A 15,541-nucleotide genomic window follows, 5' to 3' on the forward strand; every position below is an offset into this window, starting at 1 on the left:
AACTTGCTTTGGTCCAAACTTGTGAATATTTGTGCAGTTGTTTTCTTTGCTTTATTTTATTTTTATTTAAAAAATGGCATCATTCCATGAAAATGGGTCGGATGGTAGTTGTTCATACTTTCATGACCCTTGTCCTTATTGTGGAGGGCCCCACTCTTGGCAAACTTGTTTAAAGTCTCCCGGAGGAGGATTGTACGCACAATCTCGAACCCATGAGTGGAGCATATGTGATAGATGTGGCAGTCAAAATGGCTATTGGGCTAATTATGATTATTTGTTCGTCCCTTCCCCGAACCCCCGCTATGACGATTCTACTTTTTGTTGTGACAATGATAGGGAAATGGAAGTGGAAGAAGTTGAGAATGGTCAAAATAGAGAGTTCAAGCTCATGATGGAGTGCCTCCTTGATGGAGGAAATGAAAATCAAAAAGCCTTGGAGGAGTACTTGGAAACTAGTCTCCAAAATAACTTGATGATTGAAGACAAAAATCCTCCATGGGCATTTGAACAAAATCAAGAAGAATTCTCAAATGCTCAAATATGAGATGACAATGCCCATGTTGGAGGCCAACTTTGAAAAGAAGGAATCAAGAATTGAACATCCTCAAACCGACTTTTTGCTAATTGGAGATGCCGAAGAAAAAGAAAAGTAATTAGAGTCAACTGTTGTCATGGAAAATATGGTTGAAATTGACTCTAGTTCAGAGGGAAAAGAGGGTGTCAAAATTTGAGCAAATTTGCCAATCCGATGGTTGAAGTCAATCCCCTCTACTTCAGAAATTTTGCCTCAAAACCTAAAGTACTCAAACGCGTGAACTACTCTATGTGTGCCTCTGACTATGTTGTAAGAAACTTGACATGATCATGAAGAAGTTTCCTCTAATTCAGCTGTGCTTTTATGCTCATGCGTGCTTGCAAATGAACAGGAAGAGAGAGACTCTAAAAATCGTCAAGGCACCATTGTTTTGGCCTTTAAACGCCAAAAATAGTAATTAACTTCATTGAAAATAGGAACAAAAATTTAGGGTACACTATTCTCCATGATGTTCTTATTATCTTTGATGGTGTCTTGAATTCTCCCAAGGGGGAACTAAATGTCTTTGATGCAATTGTAGAGTAGCAAGTAGTAAGTTTCTACTATAACAAGGTTGAAGTTGTTGTCTTTACACCAATTGAGACCAAATAGCATAGCATTTGTCTCAGCTCAGTTACTTGTTCCAAGTCCTAAAGGCTTTGAGAAAGCCATTATGAATCTTCCAAAACAATCTCCGACAACTCCACCAGCAGCACACTGTCCATCAATACATGAGTCATTAAAGTTAATCTTGACATAGAGAATGGGAGGTTTAATCCATTTCACAGGGATTCTGTCAAATTCAGTCAGGTAGAGGTCTGTCATTCTGTACATATCTTCCCATCTTTCACTCATATTAACCTTCTTCAAATGGAGATTAATGAGATGAGAGATGTTGAAACATCTAAGAGCTTAGGATCTTATTGGAGAAGGGGTTTCATCATCATATCTTGAGCTGTTTCTGAATTTCCAAAGTTCCCATAAGATGACTGGGGGTATGATCATGAACATGAAAGCAGCAATAACGTTTTTAGCTTTCATTTTCTAGAAGCTAAGTATGAGGTATCTCAGAGAAGGAACTCTTGAGTTAATGCCTAGGGGCCCTGCAAAAAAAGACCAAATTTCTTTAGCAAAAAGACCATTAAAGAACAGGTGATCAATAGTTTTCAAATCTGGCCTCTGACATCTCTTACACAACAGCTGTATATAAAGGCAAGATTAATCCCATAGGATGCAATCTTATCATCTGTGGGGATTCTATCATGAATTGCCCTCCAGAACAAAAAAGACATCTTAAATGGGATCGCGCTATGCCAAAGCTTAGAGTCAAGATAGTTGGGTTGTCTTTTCTGTCTTATTAAGTTCCAGGCAGAAGAGACATTGCACTTTCCAGTGCTTGAGATAGTCCATAGAGCTTTGTCACTCTTGTTTTAACGAATACCCAAAGCAAGATCTTGAATAGACAGCTTCACATGTTCAAGAGGTTGGTGCTGCATATTGTTCCGTACCCAGACTCAATCAATGAAGACATCTTTGATCTTGAGATCTTTTTCCACAATACCATGGTCCATCAGGTTGGCAAGTGGGCCTGGATCAAACCAATAGTCATACCATAAATTAGCATCTCCGTTGTGGAACTTCCACTTAATGTTAAGCTCCATTTATTTTTTTAACTTACACATCTCTTTCCAGTTGTGAGACTAACCAGCTTTCCAACTTGAAATAGTAGGGTGAGAGTTCATAAAGTATTTAACTAGTAGAAATTGGGCCCATAAAGAGTTGGAGGCTCTAAGGTTCCACCACTGCATAGCAGGGAAAACATTACAAACAACACTCAGATTCCTGAAGTTGGCCCTATCTTCTTCATAAGGGAAGCACATGTTAAACCAATAGATCCAGTGCTTCCTCCCCCCCATCTCATTGCCAGACCAAAAAAATCTAGCGAAGTAAGTCTCTATCATATTAATGGATCCTTTGGGGGTTGAGTAGCAGCAATGGTATGAGTGTTTAGAGCAGATAAGACATGTCTTATCAAAAAAGCTTTGCCTCCGGTAGAAAGAAATTTCTAGTGCCAACCTTTAACTCTATTAATGACTTTAGACACCATTCTAGAGAAGTATTCCACTTTTTTCTTTCCTGACAATAAGGGTCAGTCAAGGTATTTCATGGGTAAGTAATCAATTCTCATTCCAAGAGTTCTGTTGATTCTGGTTTTGGTTAGTTGAGGAGTTTTATTGGACATGGTGAAACAACTTTTATCTTTGTTGATGAGCTGGCCAGATACACTTTCAACATGGGTCTTTAGCATCATAGTCAAAGTGGTTTTATTACCACCACAGAATACAATGGTATCATCAACAAAAGAGAGATGATTGATCTGGGGCCCATGATGGTTCATAAAGAATCCTTTGTAACTTCTCTTGTTGTGAAGCTCATTGAGCATTTAGGCTAGAAGTTCTGCACCCAAGACGAATAAAGCCGGGGATAGAGGATCACCCTGTCTGAGTCCTCTGATAGATTTAAAGAACCATGCCTTCTCCCATTAACAATCAAAGAATACCAATTGTTAGAAATAAATTTGTAGATAGATTTCAATCCAGTATTCTACAAACCCCATTTGTCTAAGCATGAAACATAACAATGGCCAAGACACTCTGTCGTATGCCTTAGCCATGTCAAGCTTCATCGCCCCATTACCACCTCTGTTAGGTCTACCAATGTCATTTATGATTTCTTGAGCAAGGATGATGTTATCAGCAATCTTACTGCCTTTAACAAAGCCACTTTGGTTTGGGATGATAATTCTGGGGAGTATGTTACTAAGTATACCATTTAAGATTTTAGCAATACTCTTGCTGGACACATTGCAAAGGCTAATAGGTCTAGTGTCAAAGAATTTTGGGGTGAATCAACCTTTGGGATCATTACCAGGCAGGTATGGGATATGAATTTAGGAAGAGATGCACTTTTGAAGAATGCAGTGATAGCATTAAGGAGATCTTGAGAAATGATAGGCCAGGCAGATTGAAAGAATTTCGCACTCAAACCATCAGGACCAGGGGAGCTATCAGTGTTAATAGAGAAGACACTGCTTTTAATTTCTTCCATGGTAGGCATGACAATCAACAAAGTATTATCTTCTTCAGTAACAACCCTCTTCACAATGCTAAGGATTTGACTATCTTCAAATATATCCTCAGCAGTAAAAACGTCTTCAAAGAAATCCACAATAGCTTTAACTACTTCATTTGTACCCTAAACCCAAACACCATTACAGTCTTTGATCTTGTTGATAGTAAGTCTTTTTTTCTTGTTTTTTAGCACAACATAAAAGTAGGAAGAGTTGGTATCTCCTTCCTGTAGCCATTTAACTCCAGCTTTCTGCCTAAGAACACTATCTTGGAGCTTGATATACTTAATGTATTCAGATCCAGCTTTATCCAACTATCGCTTGTTTTCCAAAAAATTGTTAACAATATTGGCTTTCTCAAAGTTTCTTATGATAGTGTCAAGTCTTTTGGGCTCCTTCAATATATCCCCAAAAGCTGATTTAGATCAGTGACTAAGGGCTTTAGTGACTTGTTTGAATTTTTGTTGAAGGATGTAGCAAGGGTTGCCAGAGACAATTTAAGACCAAGCATCTTGAACAATCATCAAGTAATCTTCATGTTCCATCCAGAAGTTAAGGAACTTGAAGTATTTAACATGCTCAGTGTTAGAATCTTCACAAGAAATAAAGAGAGAAGCATGACCTGAGTAAGATCTGCTAAGGTGAGAAACAGCAGTTCCCTCAAAAATGTCAAACCAGTCAGCATTGTAGACTAGTCTGGCCAATCTCTTCCAAAGTCTCTGTTGTCACTCCAGGTGAAGAGGGAACCATAGAATCCAGCATCTTGTAATGAGCAATTAGTGAGACAAGTGAGGAACTTAAAACTTTCTTCAGTTCTGTAGGGTCTGCCTCCAATATTCTCATTGGGGCTAGCTATTACATTAAAGTCCCCAACAAACCCCGAGGGGCCAGTCATGGAAGCAGTGTTCGTGAGATCATCCCATAATTCCTCTCTGCCTAATTCATCACATTTAGCATAGATTACAGAAATGTGATAGGATGTGAGCTTCAGAGGATTAGTAATGTGTAGTATAACATGTTGAAAGGAGTCATGAATGATGAAGACTTCACAATTAGCAATCCAAAGAATCCAAAGTTTATTTGAGCAACTATAAAAACAGGATTGAAACCCTGTCTCTCTTTTATATTTTCCAATCTTGTCAGCATTCACCATAGTTCCTGAAGGCATACACGGGGAACATTGTATTGATGTTTCAGTTGACTGAGCCTCTTAGCAGCATCTTGAAACCCAATACCTCTAATGTTCCATGAAAGGGATCTAATCATTGGAAACATTGGCCTTGGGGTTATTTTGATTGCTTTTGAGAGTTCAGAAGATTCTGAGGAGTAGATCCTGTTCCAATCGAAATTGGAGTTTAGAGATCCTATAGGGGAGAGGTTGTTGTTGTAGTTCATTTATTGAGCTTGTGATGTACCAATATTAGCTTTATCAGGGGCAATTAATATCATCTTTCTTTTGCATTTCATCATCAGACATGGATTTACTAGTCCAATCTAGATTATCAATCTCTTAATCTTGAACAGAGTCTTTGTATCCAATATCTTGGAGGTTTTTTCCTTGAGCTTGAGCATCAAGGTATCTCTGAACCAAAGGGGATACAGGTATAGTAACCAACTTGACTTCAGACATCATCTGAGCTTTATATAAAGCCATCTTTTCATTCATCTCTGGGTCAAGCCCAAAGTAGGGGGGGGGGGGGGGGGATGACATGGTACTACCTTGATTTGTGAGAGTTCCTTCATTAGCCAAGACAAAGGTCCACTAGTAAGACAGCCTTGGAAACATACTTCCTTCTTGTAGAGCTAGGTTCTGCCTTTTCCACACTACTGTTTACCATAACCAAGTTTTCTTTTTGATCTTTTTCGTCAACCTCAGGATAAATAGTATCTTTATTTACTCTAGCTTTGTTCTCAGAAATTCTAATTTACTGGAGGGTGCTTAGTACTTCCTTTTTTATTTTGTTGTGTTTATTTCCTCTTTTGTTACCTTGCTCCTCCTTTGTGACTCTAGGCCTCTGGATATTATGTTGTTGCTTGTCAATAGTAGATATATTCATGCTCTCAATGTTGTCATCTTCATTATGAGTTACCACCACATTGTTATGGTTGCCATTAAAATTTTTATGGCACTCATCTTGACTAGAATTTCCCTTGTCAGGTGCTGAAGAAGAAGTATGAGGGTTCTTATTGACATACTTTCCTCTCCTCTTGGCGGCATCCCTCTCTATCATTAATGTCATCTTGCATGGTTTCTTCAGATCCATTGCTGCTAGGTACCTGGCTGTTGAAATTGGAGTAGCTTGATCTTCTCTCTTTATTGTCCAAAGAGGTAGAAGCATTGTTTCCACGAGATTTCTTCATTTCTACACTTTTGTTCCTTTTGTTGTATCCTTCTGTGGTATTCAGACTGTTTTTTTGCCTGTTTTCAGTCTCTCTCCCTTTAAATTCAGGTTGTAAACTTCTGCAGTCAGAGTCCTTATGTCCTTGCATTTTGCAGTGGAAGCAAAAGGAAGGTAAAGCGTGCCATATTCAGTCTTCTGAGCTCGAGTTTCACTATACCCTTCCGCATTTTTAATATCAATGTTCACCTCATTCACCAAGGGTCTAACGAAGTCTATTTCAATTATAACCATTGTTGTTTTAGGCCTTGTTTTCAACACTGTGGTTTTGTCCATGACAAGAGGATGCCCAACAGGGGCCAAGATCCTACATAACGCATCCCATTCATAGAAATGCCATGGGAGGTCTGGAAGAGTAACCCAAACAACAACTATAGTGGTTTATGCCTCTGGTTTAAATTTGGTTGTCCATTTTTATATTTTCATCACATGAGTAACCCCAATATTGATGGTGTCTCTGGAATATACATCCAAGTGGTCTTCTTTCATATCAAAATCGATGAAAACATGTCTCATAGCAAATTCCTTTCTAATGATATCAATAGAGGGGCATATACGATTAAACTTATCAACGATTGTCCATTTGTAGGTCTTTGCCATTTTGTTGTTTTCTTCATCAAAGAAAAAGACGGTGGGCTTTCCATCAACAATGTCATAGGGTCTGAGAGAGAATTTCACCCTATTATTTTCTCTAAATCCACCATTACTTCCAGAAACCAAAGCATATTAGTTTGTAACTTGTTGGTGAACATTAGTTGAAGGATCTAGGGCATGTAGAAAAGAAAAGAAAAAAAAAGGGGTGGGGGGTGGGGGGAGGGGGTGCGTAGAGAGCATTCCTCCATTAGGGATGGATGGTGAAGTGCTAGTGGGATTATTTTTGTTGATTAGAGGGGGAAAATTGGAGTTGAGGTTTGGGTGTTTGTCTCTTGGATAGGGAACGAAGAGCATGTGTGTGGGAATTTAAAATATCAGATTCATTTTAAAATTTATTATAAATAAATAGTGTTATTAAAAGCCGAAATCAAACGAAGGGAAAATGACTACCCTCCATTTTGAGCACAATAAGCGAGACATATATTTAACGTAAAAGGGTCATATATGCTCCTTTATTATTTAAAAAGGTTTAATATTACCCGTCATTATGTTATCGGTCCATATATGCCTTTAATGTTATACTATCGGTCCATATATACCCTTAAAGTATAAAAGTGGTTTAAATTTGTTCTTCCTCCATTACCCATTCCATTTTAGCCAAAATGGCATGCTAACTCGCCAAACCAACCCTTCTTCTTCCACCGGTACCCAAAATCACCAACATCTTCACAATATATACCATCTCCACCAACATAAACCAGCTACATTATTGAGATATATGCTGTAAATTCACGTGTTCTCCTAGGATTTATCCCACTTGATAAATAAGGTGTAAAATTCAAATCCAACTTAAAAGCATGAAGCATCTTCATTACAATTACCAAGCTGTCTGGTACATGAGATGCTTAGCAATTATTGTGGCTTGATAAGTTTATTGACTTTTCTATTACTATTGGCATATAATCTTATAATTGCAGGTAAGAGAATTATATTGGTTTTACTTTTACTTTGCAAATCACAGCTAAAGAGGGAGTCATTCACATACTTATACAAAGCAAATCTTGAAATTCCAAATCAAGAACTTGATTACAAAAGAATTACAAAAACTGAAACAAAATTATTTGGAGTTTGTATTCCCTTAACACTGGAACACAATTGATTTACAAATATTAAACAGTTCAAGTCACATTCTATAGCTACCCTCACAAAATGCCTCAAAAAGTTGAAGAAATAAAATACATCATCACTCCTGGAAGTTGAATCAGTAGACTTCAGCAACAGGATGATTAACATGTTGCGCTTTTTCCCCTGCATCCATAAAATAATGAAAACTTTTTAGAGATCTTCTCCAATCTTCAAATCTTATTATGAAAGCTTTTGATATACAAAAATCCATACCTCTTGTTTAGGCTTTAGATTGATGAAGGTTCTTAGAAAGATCCAGTGTTGATGGCATCCGCGTTAGCATCTCCAAGTGCAGCATCTTTAAGATATGTTTCAGCCAACTGAACTCTCTTCACATTCTCTTGCTCTTGCACAAGCATGTTACCATACTCGAGGAGCTTCTCAACGGTCATTTTTGGTTGCTCAAAAGTTGGGGGTCCGTCAAAAGAGTTCAAAAGTTTATCACCAATAGCTTCAATTCCAGTGCCTGAAACCCATTTCCTCACCTCATCGTCATATACTCGTGCCCTCAGAGCACCGAAGAAATCTGTTATCAGAACGAAAAGATACACATCAGTTATCACCAACAGGCTATAATATGTTGAAAATATGATTAAGTAAATAAAAGTGTGCTCTCTCTAACACCTTAAGCTTTTAGATGAAAGTGTCACACAGTTCAACATGGTATAAGAGCAGGCAGAGGTCCCGAGATAGAATCTCACCGTCACCCATTATCAAAAAAGAATTTCCATGTGCACGTGAGGAGGTGTGTTGAGAATATAATTTAGTAAATAAAAATTGTGTTTTCTCTAACAACTTAATCGTTTTAGAAATATGGTCACACAATTCAACATAATATATTTTAAGTGAATGTCATTTTGAGTTCTGAGTGTCAGTACCAATAGATTGTCCAGGGAAGGTATCAACAATCTTCACAACAGCTTCATCAGGGACGTTGTCAGTTCTGAAAATACCCTTGCAAACTCCAATTCTATCCTCCCTAGTTGGTGCCCAGTAGAACTTCTCCATACGACCATCACGGATAAGAGGAGCATACAATGTGGAGAAATCGTTACCAGTGACAATAATGGGGACCCTGGCGTTCTCTTGCTTGTTGTACATACCGGGGAGCTGGACATTTGTTGGGTTGTCAGCAATGTTCATGAGGGTGGCGTTCACCATCTGGTTGTTGACGGTGTATTGGGTAGTGCCACCCATTCTACCAGCTCCTGCATCGAGATCATTGATGAAGAGGCAACACATGTTTCCTTTCCTGATGATTTCAGCTGCCTCTCTGTACCTTTGCCTAATCAATTTTGCAGGCTCTCCTGCATTTCCACTTTCCAATTCTCCAGCACTCATCATAATGGGGCTGCAAGTTTTATCGTCCAAGCATAGCGAGTAAGAACCCGTGATTGAAAAAAATTGATAAGCATTAAGCGCTGAAGTTCGTTTTATAAATAAGTAGTTATGTATTTGGACAAAATTGCTACAACCAATAATAAATTACCTTGATGCATTTCTTCTAAAAAACTTGAGTTCCACAAAATAACACTACTCTACTCCCTTTGTTTCAATTGTTTGTCTTACTTTTATTTTTAGTCTGTTTCAAAAGGAATGCCTCTTTCCTAATTTGATAACCCATTAATTTCAACATCCCATATAACAAATTGAAGACCTCAAGATTAAAGGGCATTTTGGTACATTATACATGCCTTTAGTTTAAGACCACAAAATTCAGAAGTTCTCTTTATTTTCTTAAACAATGTGCCCAATCAAACTAAGACACATAAATTAAAACAGAGAAAGTATGTTATAACGGAAATACTCACTTGATTCCCATCTTTCTGAAAACAAGCTCACATTGGAATGATTTACCTTGACCTTTGCCTCCCCATACACCCAAGATGAGTGGAATCTATAAGAAACATACACAAAATTCAATTTTTTTTTTCACCAAAAAAAGACTGCCCATGTCAGCTCCAAATATTCAAACATGTATTTCTTTAACAGACCTTGATGTTGGGCAATTTCAAGAAGTTCTTGGTGATGTGAACAACAAGCTTGTCCATAAAAGCAGGAGCGATGTAGAGTCCGTCCAACTTGTTGTCCATGTTGTATCTATACACAAATCAGGGGAAAATTTTCATTAACAATCAAAAACATCAAGGAATCATGAGAAACCATTGTGTTTCCAGAAATAGAGCAACTTACTGTTTAAGACCTTGGCTGAGGTATTCGTAGGAATTCATAATGGCGTGGTGAGTACCAGTACCCGTAGGAGCCTGGAAAAGACTGTCAACCATACCCTTACCCCTTGCGATGTCCTGTTGATCATCGGATGCATCCATAATAAGACCCTTCCATCTGTCCCCATCGCTCTGTTTCTTCTCGTCTATTTCTTTTTCTTCAGCTGAAATTCTCAAGCTCCTGTTTGTACTCTTGGGGCTGGAAATACTTTTTCCATACACTTTCTTCAAGGTTTTGCCAAAGAAGGCTGTACTTGGAACTGAAGTTCCAGAAACTGAGTTGTTCAAACTCAACTGCACCAACAATGTTTCCTTAGTAAAATCCAAGAAACATATTCCCTCCGTTTCATTTTACATGACAGTATTTGTTGGACGAAAGTTGAAGGGGGAAAAAAATAAAAAAGATTTTTGGCACATACGTAAAGTATACTTAAAACTTGTTACTCTAAGCATGTCATGACATTTCTATGGCTATAAAGGAACATAGTAAAAGTAAAATGACATGTTTAATTAAATGAAATTTTAAGAAAGGAAGGAAGACGTTTGGCACATACTAAAAGCACCCTTAAAACTTGTTATGCTAAGCATGTCATTTACATTTTTACGGCGATAAGAGCATGTTATTAAGGGTAAAGTGAGAAATTCGAAGTTAATGAATTTCCAAATATAAAAAGTTGTCATTCTTTTCTAAACAGACTAAGACTAAACAAGATAAAAAGTGACATATCACTAAAACAGAGGAAGTAGTAAAATCTTGAAGAACGTATACAATATATGGCTTCTACTACCAGATTCTGGTTCAATCTGAAACCATAGCATAATTAACACAAACACCCCCAATTTATCCATCAAGTTTTTGTTTTTTTGACCATTTTACCTCAAAATTCAAGTATCCCCATCAAATAACTCACAAAAAGGTCCTAATTCTAGTTATTACCCTATAAAATTAACATGATCAGCTAATTCTCACCCCTAATTCTTATTTTATCTCGAAAAAATTGACAGTACACTGTCTCAAGCAGGATAACAAAAGGTAATAGTTTATAGCTTAACATGGAATTACATATGTGATACTACTAATAACCCAATAAACAAATGCATATATCTTTAACTGTATAAACTAAAAGATTATAATAATTCACTACTACAAAATTTAATAAACAACTTGACATGTGTAGGAGAATTACGAGGAAAAAAAAAAAAACACAGTACCGGTGCTTTGTTGGCAGCTCCAATGGTTGACACTGAGGCAGCCATTCTTGATGACTAAAACTTGATTCAAAAAAGCTAAAGATTAAGCTTTCTTGATCTGCCTTAAAAATTTAAAAGTTAGTTGATGAAGAGAAGTATGGGAAGAGATAAGACTTTATAGTAGTACTAGTTGATTGGAGTGTGTGGGAAATAAGTGTAAGAAGAATTAAGTGGATTTGGCTTACCATTTTTCAATGGCCACAAATTGAGGATGCGTTATCTAGGTGGAGATTTGAAGGTGACTTGTTATTTTTGGTTATTATTTTCTTGCCTGGTTGAGTGACTAGATTGAGTAACAACAAAAATTGAGGGGCAACCACTTTATTATGAGGTTAGATTTTAAGATGTTTTTTCCTCCATAGACGTAATTTTCGCTTTTGAATGTTGTTGGTTTCCTCCTGGTGGATAAGGAGAAGCTGAGGCTGTTATTGTATCATTTATAACAAGTCCAGAAAATATGGAAAAAATGGTTTCTGCTTAATGTACTTTCTAAAAAAAGGAGCTATTATAGGAATAAAGAGTTGCAACTTGGGGAAAAATTGATAAATATTATTTTTTGAACCGTTAGTTAAGTTTTAGCTCGTCTTTCAAAACTATTCAATGTTTATCCATTTTTAATACAAAAATAATCTAGTGACGATAATATCCATAGCTAAAACACGAAAAAAATCTAGATTTTTTTTTACTGGAGTTTTAAATTTTATTAGATTGAACTCCAATTATTCCTGGAGTTTGAATGGATAAAGGCTAAAAACTTGAATCGTTTATGTAGTTTAAAATTCCAACAATTATTCACACTTACATTGTGAGAGTTTGAACTAAATAAATTCTTCCTAGAGTTTGAACCGATAAAGGTTTGAACTCCATATATCGTATATCGAGCTTGAAACTCCCGCAAATTTTTACACTTACATTAAGATTTGAACTCCATCAAGCATTCCTGAAGTTTGATTTAACAACGCATAAAGAGTCAAATTTACCCCTAAACTATACGAAATGGTACAAATTTATCCTTCGACTAAAAAATATGACTTAATTGCGTAAGTGACATCATCAGTGCTAAGCTTCGTCGTTTGAAAAAAAAATAAAAAAATCTATGCTCGTCTCGGTAACGGCGAGACCACACTTGACCCAACTATTAATGAAGGACAATTTTGTACTATATTGCATAGTTCATGAACATATTTGACCCTTTACCCTTTAAAAATTACCCATGATTTAATATTTATGGGTTCAAGATTTTAGCCCTTTAAGTTACTGAGTTCTAAATTAATAATTTGTACATATTAAATAAAATTTTAAAAATCTGAATGTTTTCATCTTATAAAATTACTTGATTCGGCCAACCCGTAACTTGGTCTTTCGCTCTGACCCGTATATATATAATAACACTTTGTCCCAAACACACCCTTAAGGATAGCGATTAGAAAGACTTTCTTTTAGAAAACACGAATAATATATCAAGCCTCAGAAGCAGTGATTACCTCACACACATATCGATTGATAGGATAGAATGGAAATATAATAATAAATCAAAGTGCCATCTGCAATAAAAAATGAAATGAAGAACCCTATCCGTAAAGCTTTCCCATAAATGGAAGAGATTTATTACTCGGAACAATCTAAAAAGTATATCTCAAAATTGGTAGATAAGAATGTAACAAATTTCATATATTGTAATTTATCTTCCCTATATGGAACTTATTAAAATCATATCTAATTTTTTTCACATGTTATTTATTTAATTATTTCCTAATTTTTCCTTTGGCTGTAAGTTTCCTACTTACTGGAAGATTCCATTTATTTTTTTCCCTAAGAAATTGAAAGGCAAAGGAAACAGTAAACGGACTAGACAAAATTGAGACTTACTAAATTTTGACAAAATCTAAGGAGGTCTATAGCATTCAGGCTTATCTTGTGAGTATCTGACAGATTAAGGTTACCAATTTGAATATTAAGAATATGTTTAACAAGAAATTCAGGGAAATGCAGTGCTTAATGTGTCATTGTCCATTTCAGTAATATCCTTAACTGATTGTCCTCTTGGTATGCTATTGACTGAAATGATTTGAGGAAATAATCCGCATTCCAATCCAATTATCCACCATGCATTAACAGTGACAACATTAATCTTTCATAGCATGTTTTCCTCTGTCTTCTCCTTAATCTCCACCATTTTTTTTTTTTTGAAAATTGTGGCTATCCAGTCATTTACTTTGTTTTTACGGGGTGAGAAAGTCTGCAATACGTAGATTTAAGAAACAAAGAAATTCAGACTTAAGTAAGAATTGGACAGGTTGGGTCATGACCAGGTTTTAGCTCATGTCAGCCCAATCCATTTTCACACAACTTCATTCATTAACTTAGTTCATTTTTGATTTGTTCATACTCAGCCTAATCCACCCATTTGACACCCTCAATAGAGAGATCATCTTCTTCCCCACATATAAAGGGCATCCTAATTAAATATGTAACAGGGAACTTCTTATGTTTGTAATCAGTGGTCTCTTTGCCTATTTGAGTATTAGAGACAGAAGTATTAGGGGCCCTCTTCTAGCTTGAACACGCCTCATAAGTCATATGTATGTTGTTGATGTTTAATCAAAGATCTTTGATTATTTACTGAAAAGATGATGATATCATCAGCTATGCTAAATGTGTAATATGCGGCCCTATCTAATCATGGATAAAGTTTTGAACTAATTATTGACAGTTAGTTGATTTTTAACATCTTGGATGGAACATCTGGGCTCACAATAAACAAATCAGGAGGAAAGGAATCGCCTTGCTTCGGGCCCCTTGTAGAGTGAAATAACTCAGTCCTTGGGTCAGTAATAAAAATGGAATATCAACATTGGCAAGGGACCTCCACATTAGATCCATCCCACACTTAAATTCTTGCTCGTCCTCGAGTAAACACTAAAATCACTCTCAATAAATCAAGCCTAGGAACACCACCATGTTGGTTAATACTAACAATTAGGCCCAAACATAAAGAACTCAAACCATCTAATATATTTTCCATCATGCAAGAATATGAGTCAACAAACAAACAAACAACAAACTTCTAACGTCCTAATCTCAAAGATGGACTCTAACTCATCAAATTTAAGTTCGCTCACCTACTTTGTCAAAGAAATCTAATAACATACCAATCTATCATGAAACAAGTGCCCTCACAAGAAGAAATAGTCCACACACTCAAATCAAACAATGAATGTAAATTAAGGATTTAGCATCAAAGCACAACTCTCACACTCACAAAGAAATTCACATGTATGCACAAAGAACCATAGGCTTGCCCATTATGTACATCTCTACTAATCAAGTGTGCTTGAATAGAATCAAATAGGACTTTAACGGGTTGTAATGTTGGCTAGGGGACGGGTAGGAGAACTATAAATAGTGACTTATACTTCCCTAAGCACTTTCCAATTTTAGACTTCATCACCCATTATTTTCATCTCTTAACTTTATTTTTCAGCGCCCTCTCTTCATCATATCAAGAACGATTCAATTTTTTTTCTTTCTCTAGCAACTTTTTTCTCATTTTTTCTTTCTTTTCATGTCACATTCTTTCTAAGAGGGCCTTTTCATCACTTTGCAGCTATCATCGGTCACCATTTTTCACTCGACCATCCCTTTTCTCCAGATTTCATAATTATAATACAGTCTAAGCTACATTGCTCAAGGAAGCAGGGTGCAAAAACTAGGGATTCAAACAAAAGAATCAAGGCAAAAATACGGTTGAAAGGCTACGGCTCGAAAGGGCTAACTAGTGGTAACATATCCGAAAAGGCTAAAATTTACAAGACATATCAAAGTAAGCCTATAACATCTTCTAAACAGAGCAACACTTTTTATTTCGCTTCAAGAACAAAGGGGCAAGTTCTAGACTATGATGCAAAACATGGAATATATGCAAGAAATTCTCACCACACATGGCACAAGTCTCAATCAAGATGAATCAATTCTACTCTAGGACAGATAGGATCATGACGAACTATAGAAATAAGAATAATTTATATACAGAGTCACAACCATGAGCTAGGTTTCGGAAAGTCTGCTATCTTTTCATTACTCAAGCACTCACAGGAAAGTATTACTAAAGATTAGGCCCAGCTATGCTAGGATCAAACAAGTCAAAAAGGGTCTTTCTTCTCTCTCCTTTACTACTCCT

General features: G+C 36.4%; 1 protein-coding gene and 1 long non-coding RNA gene across 2 annotated transcripts; one reads left to right on the forward strand and one right to left on the reverse strand.

Annotated features, from left to right (window-relative positions):
- Nucleotides 1–474: 474 nt before the first annotated feature.
- LOC132049742 (uncharacterized) lies at nucleotides 475–6,671 on the forward strand. Its single transcript, XR_009413146.1, has 4 exons — nucleotides 475–2,057; nucleotides 5,863–6,033; nucleotides 6,155–6,217; nucleotides 6,349–6,671. It is a non-coding gene; the product is annotated as an uncharacterized LOC132049742 (long non-coding RNA).
- A 1,071-nt stretch (nucleotides 6,672–7,742) lies between these two features.
- Nucleotides 7,743–11,482, reverse strand: LOC132049743 (ribulose bisphosphate carboxylase/oxygenase activase 2, chloroplastic). The gene is made up of 7 exons (XM_059440663.1): nucleotides 11,323–11,482; nucleotides 10,076–10,404; nucleotides 9,877–9,982; nucleotides 9,694–9,779; nucleotides 8,761–9,233; nucleotides 8,096–8,408; nucleotides 7,743–8,005 (listed from the first exon to the last, which is right to left on the reverse strand). The coding sequence occupies exons 1-6, from the start codon at nucleotides 11,365–11,367 to the stop codon at nucleotides 8,128–8,130; spliced, it is 1,320 nt and encodes a 439-aa protein (XP_059296646.1). The 5' UTR covers nucleotides 11,368–11,482; the 3' UTR covers nucleotides 7,743–8,005; nucleotides 8,096–8,127.
- Between the last annotated feature and the right edge of the window lie 4,059 nt (nucleotides 11,483–15,541).

This window comes from Lycium ferocissimum, chromosome 3 (genome assembly GCF_029784015.1).
Source record: "Lycium ferocissimum isolate CSIRO_LF1 chromosome 3, AGI_CSIRO_Lferr_CH_V1, whole genome shotgun sequence".
Lineage (NCBI taxonomy): Eukaryota > Viridiplantae > Streptophyta > Magnoliopsida > Solanales > Solanaceae > Lycium > Lycium ferocissimum.

Bases quoted from the DNA above. Each gene is read 5' to 3' on its own strand.
- LOC132049743 (XM_059440663.1), bottom strand. From the start codon at position 11,367: ATGGCTGCCTCAGTGTCAACCATTGGAGCTGCCAACAAAGCACCG. The intron at 10,405-11,322 runs GTACTGTGTTTT...TTGTTGGTGCAG, and splicing joins GAGCTGCCAACAAAGCACCG to TTGAGTTTGAACAACTCAGT. The intron at 9,234-9,693 runs GTGAGTATTTCC...TAAAACTTGCAG, and splicing joins TTCAGAAAGATGGGAATCAA to CCCCATTATGATGAGTGCTG.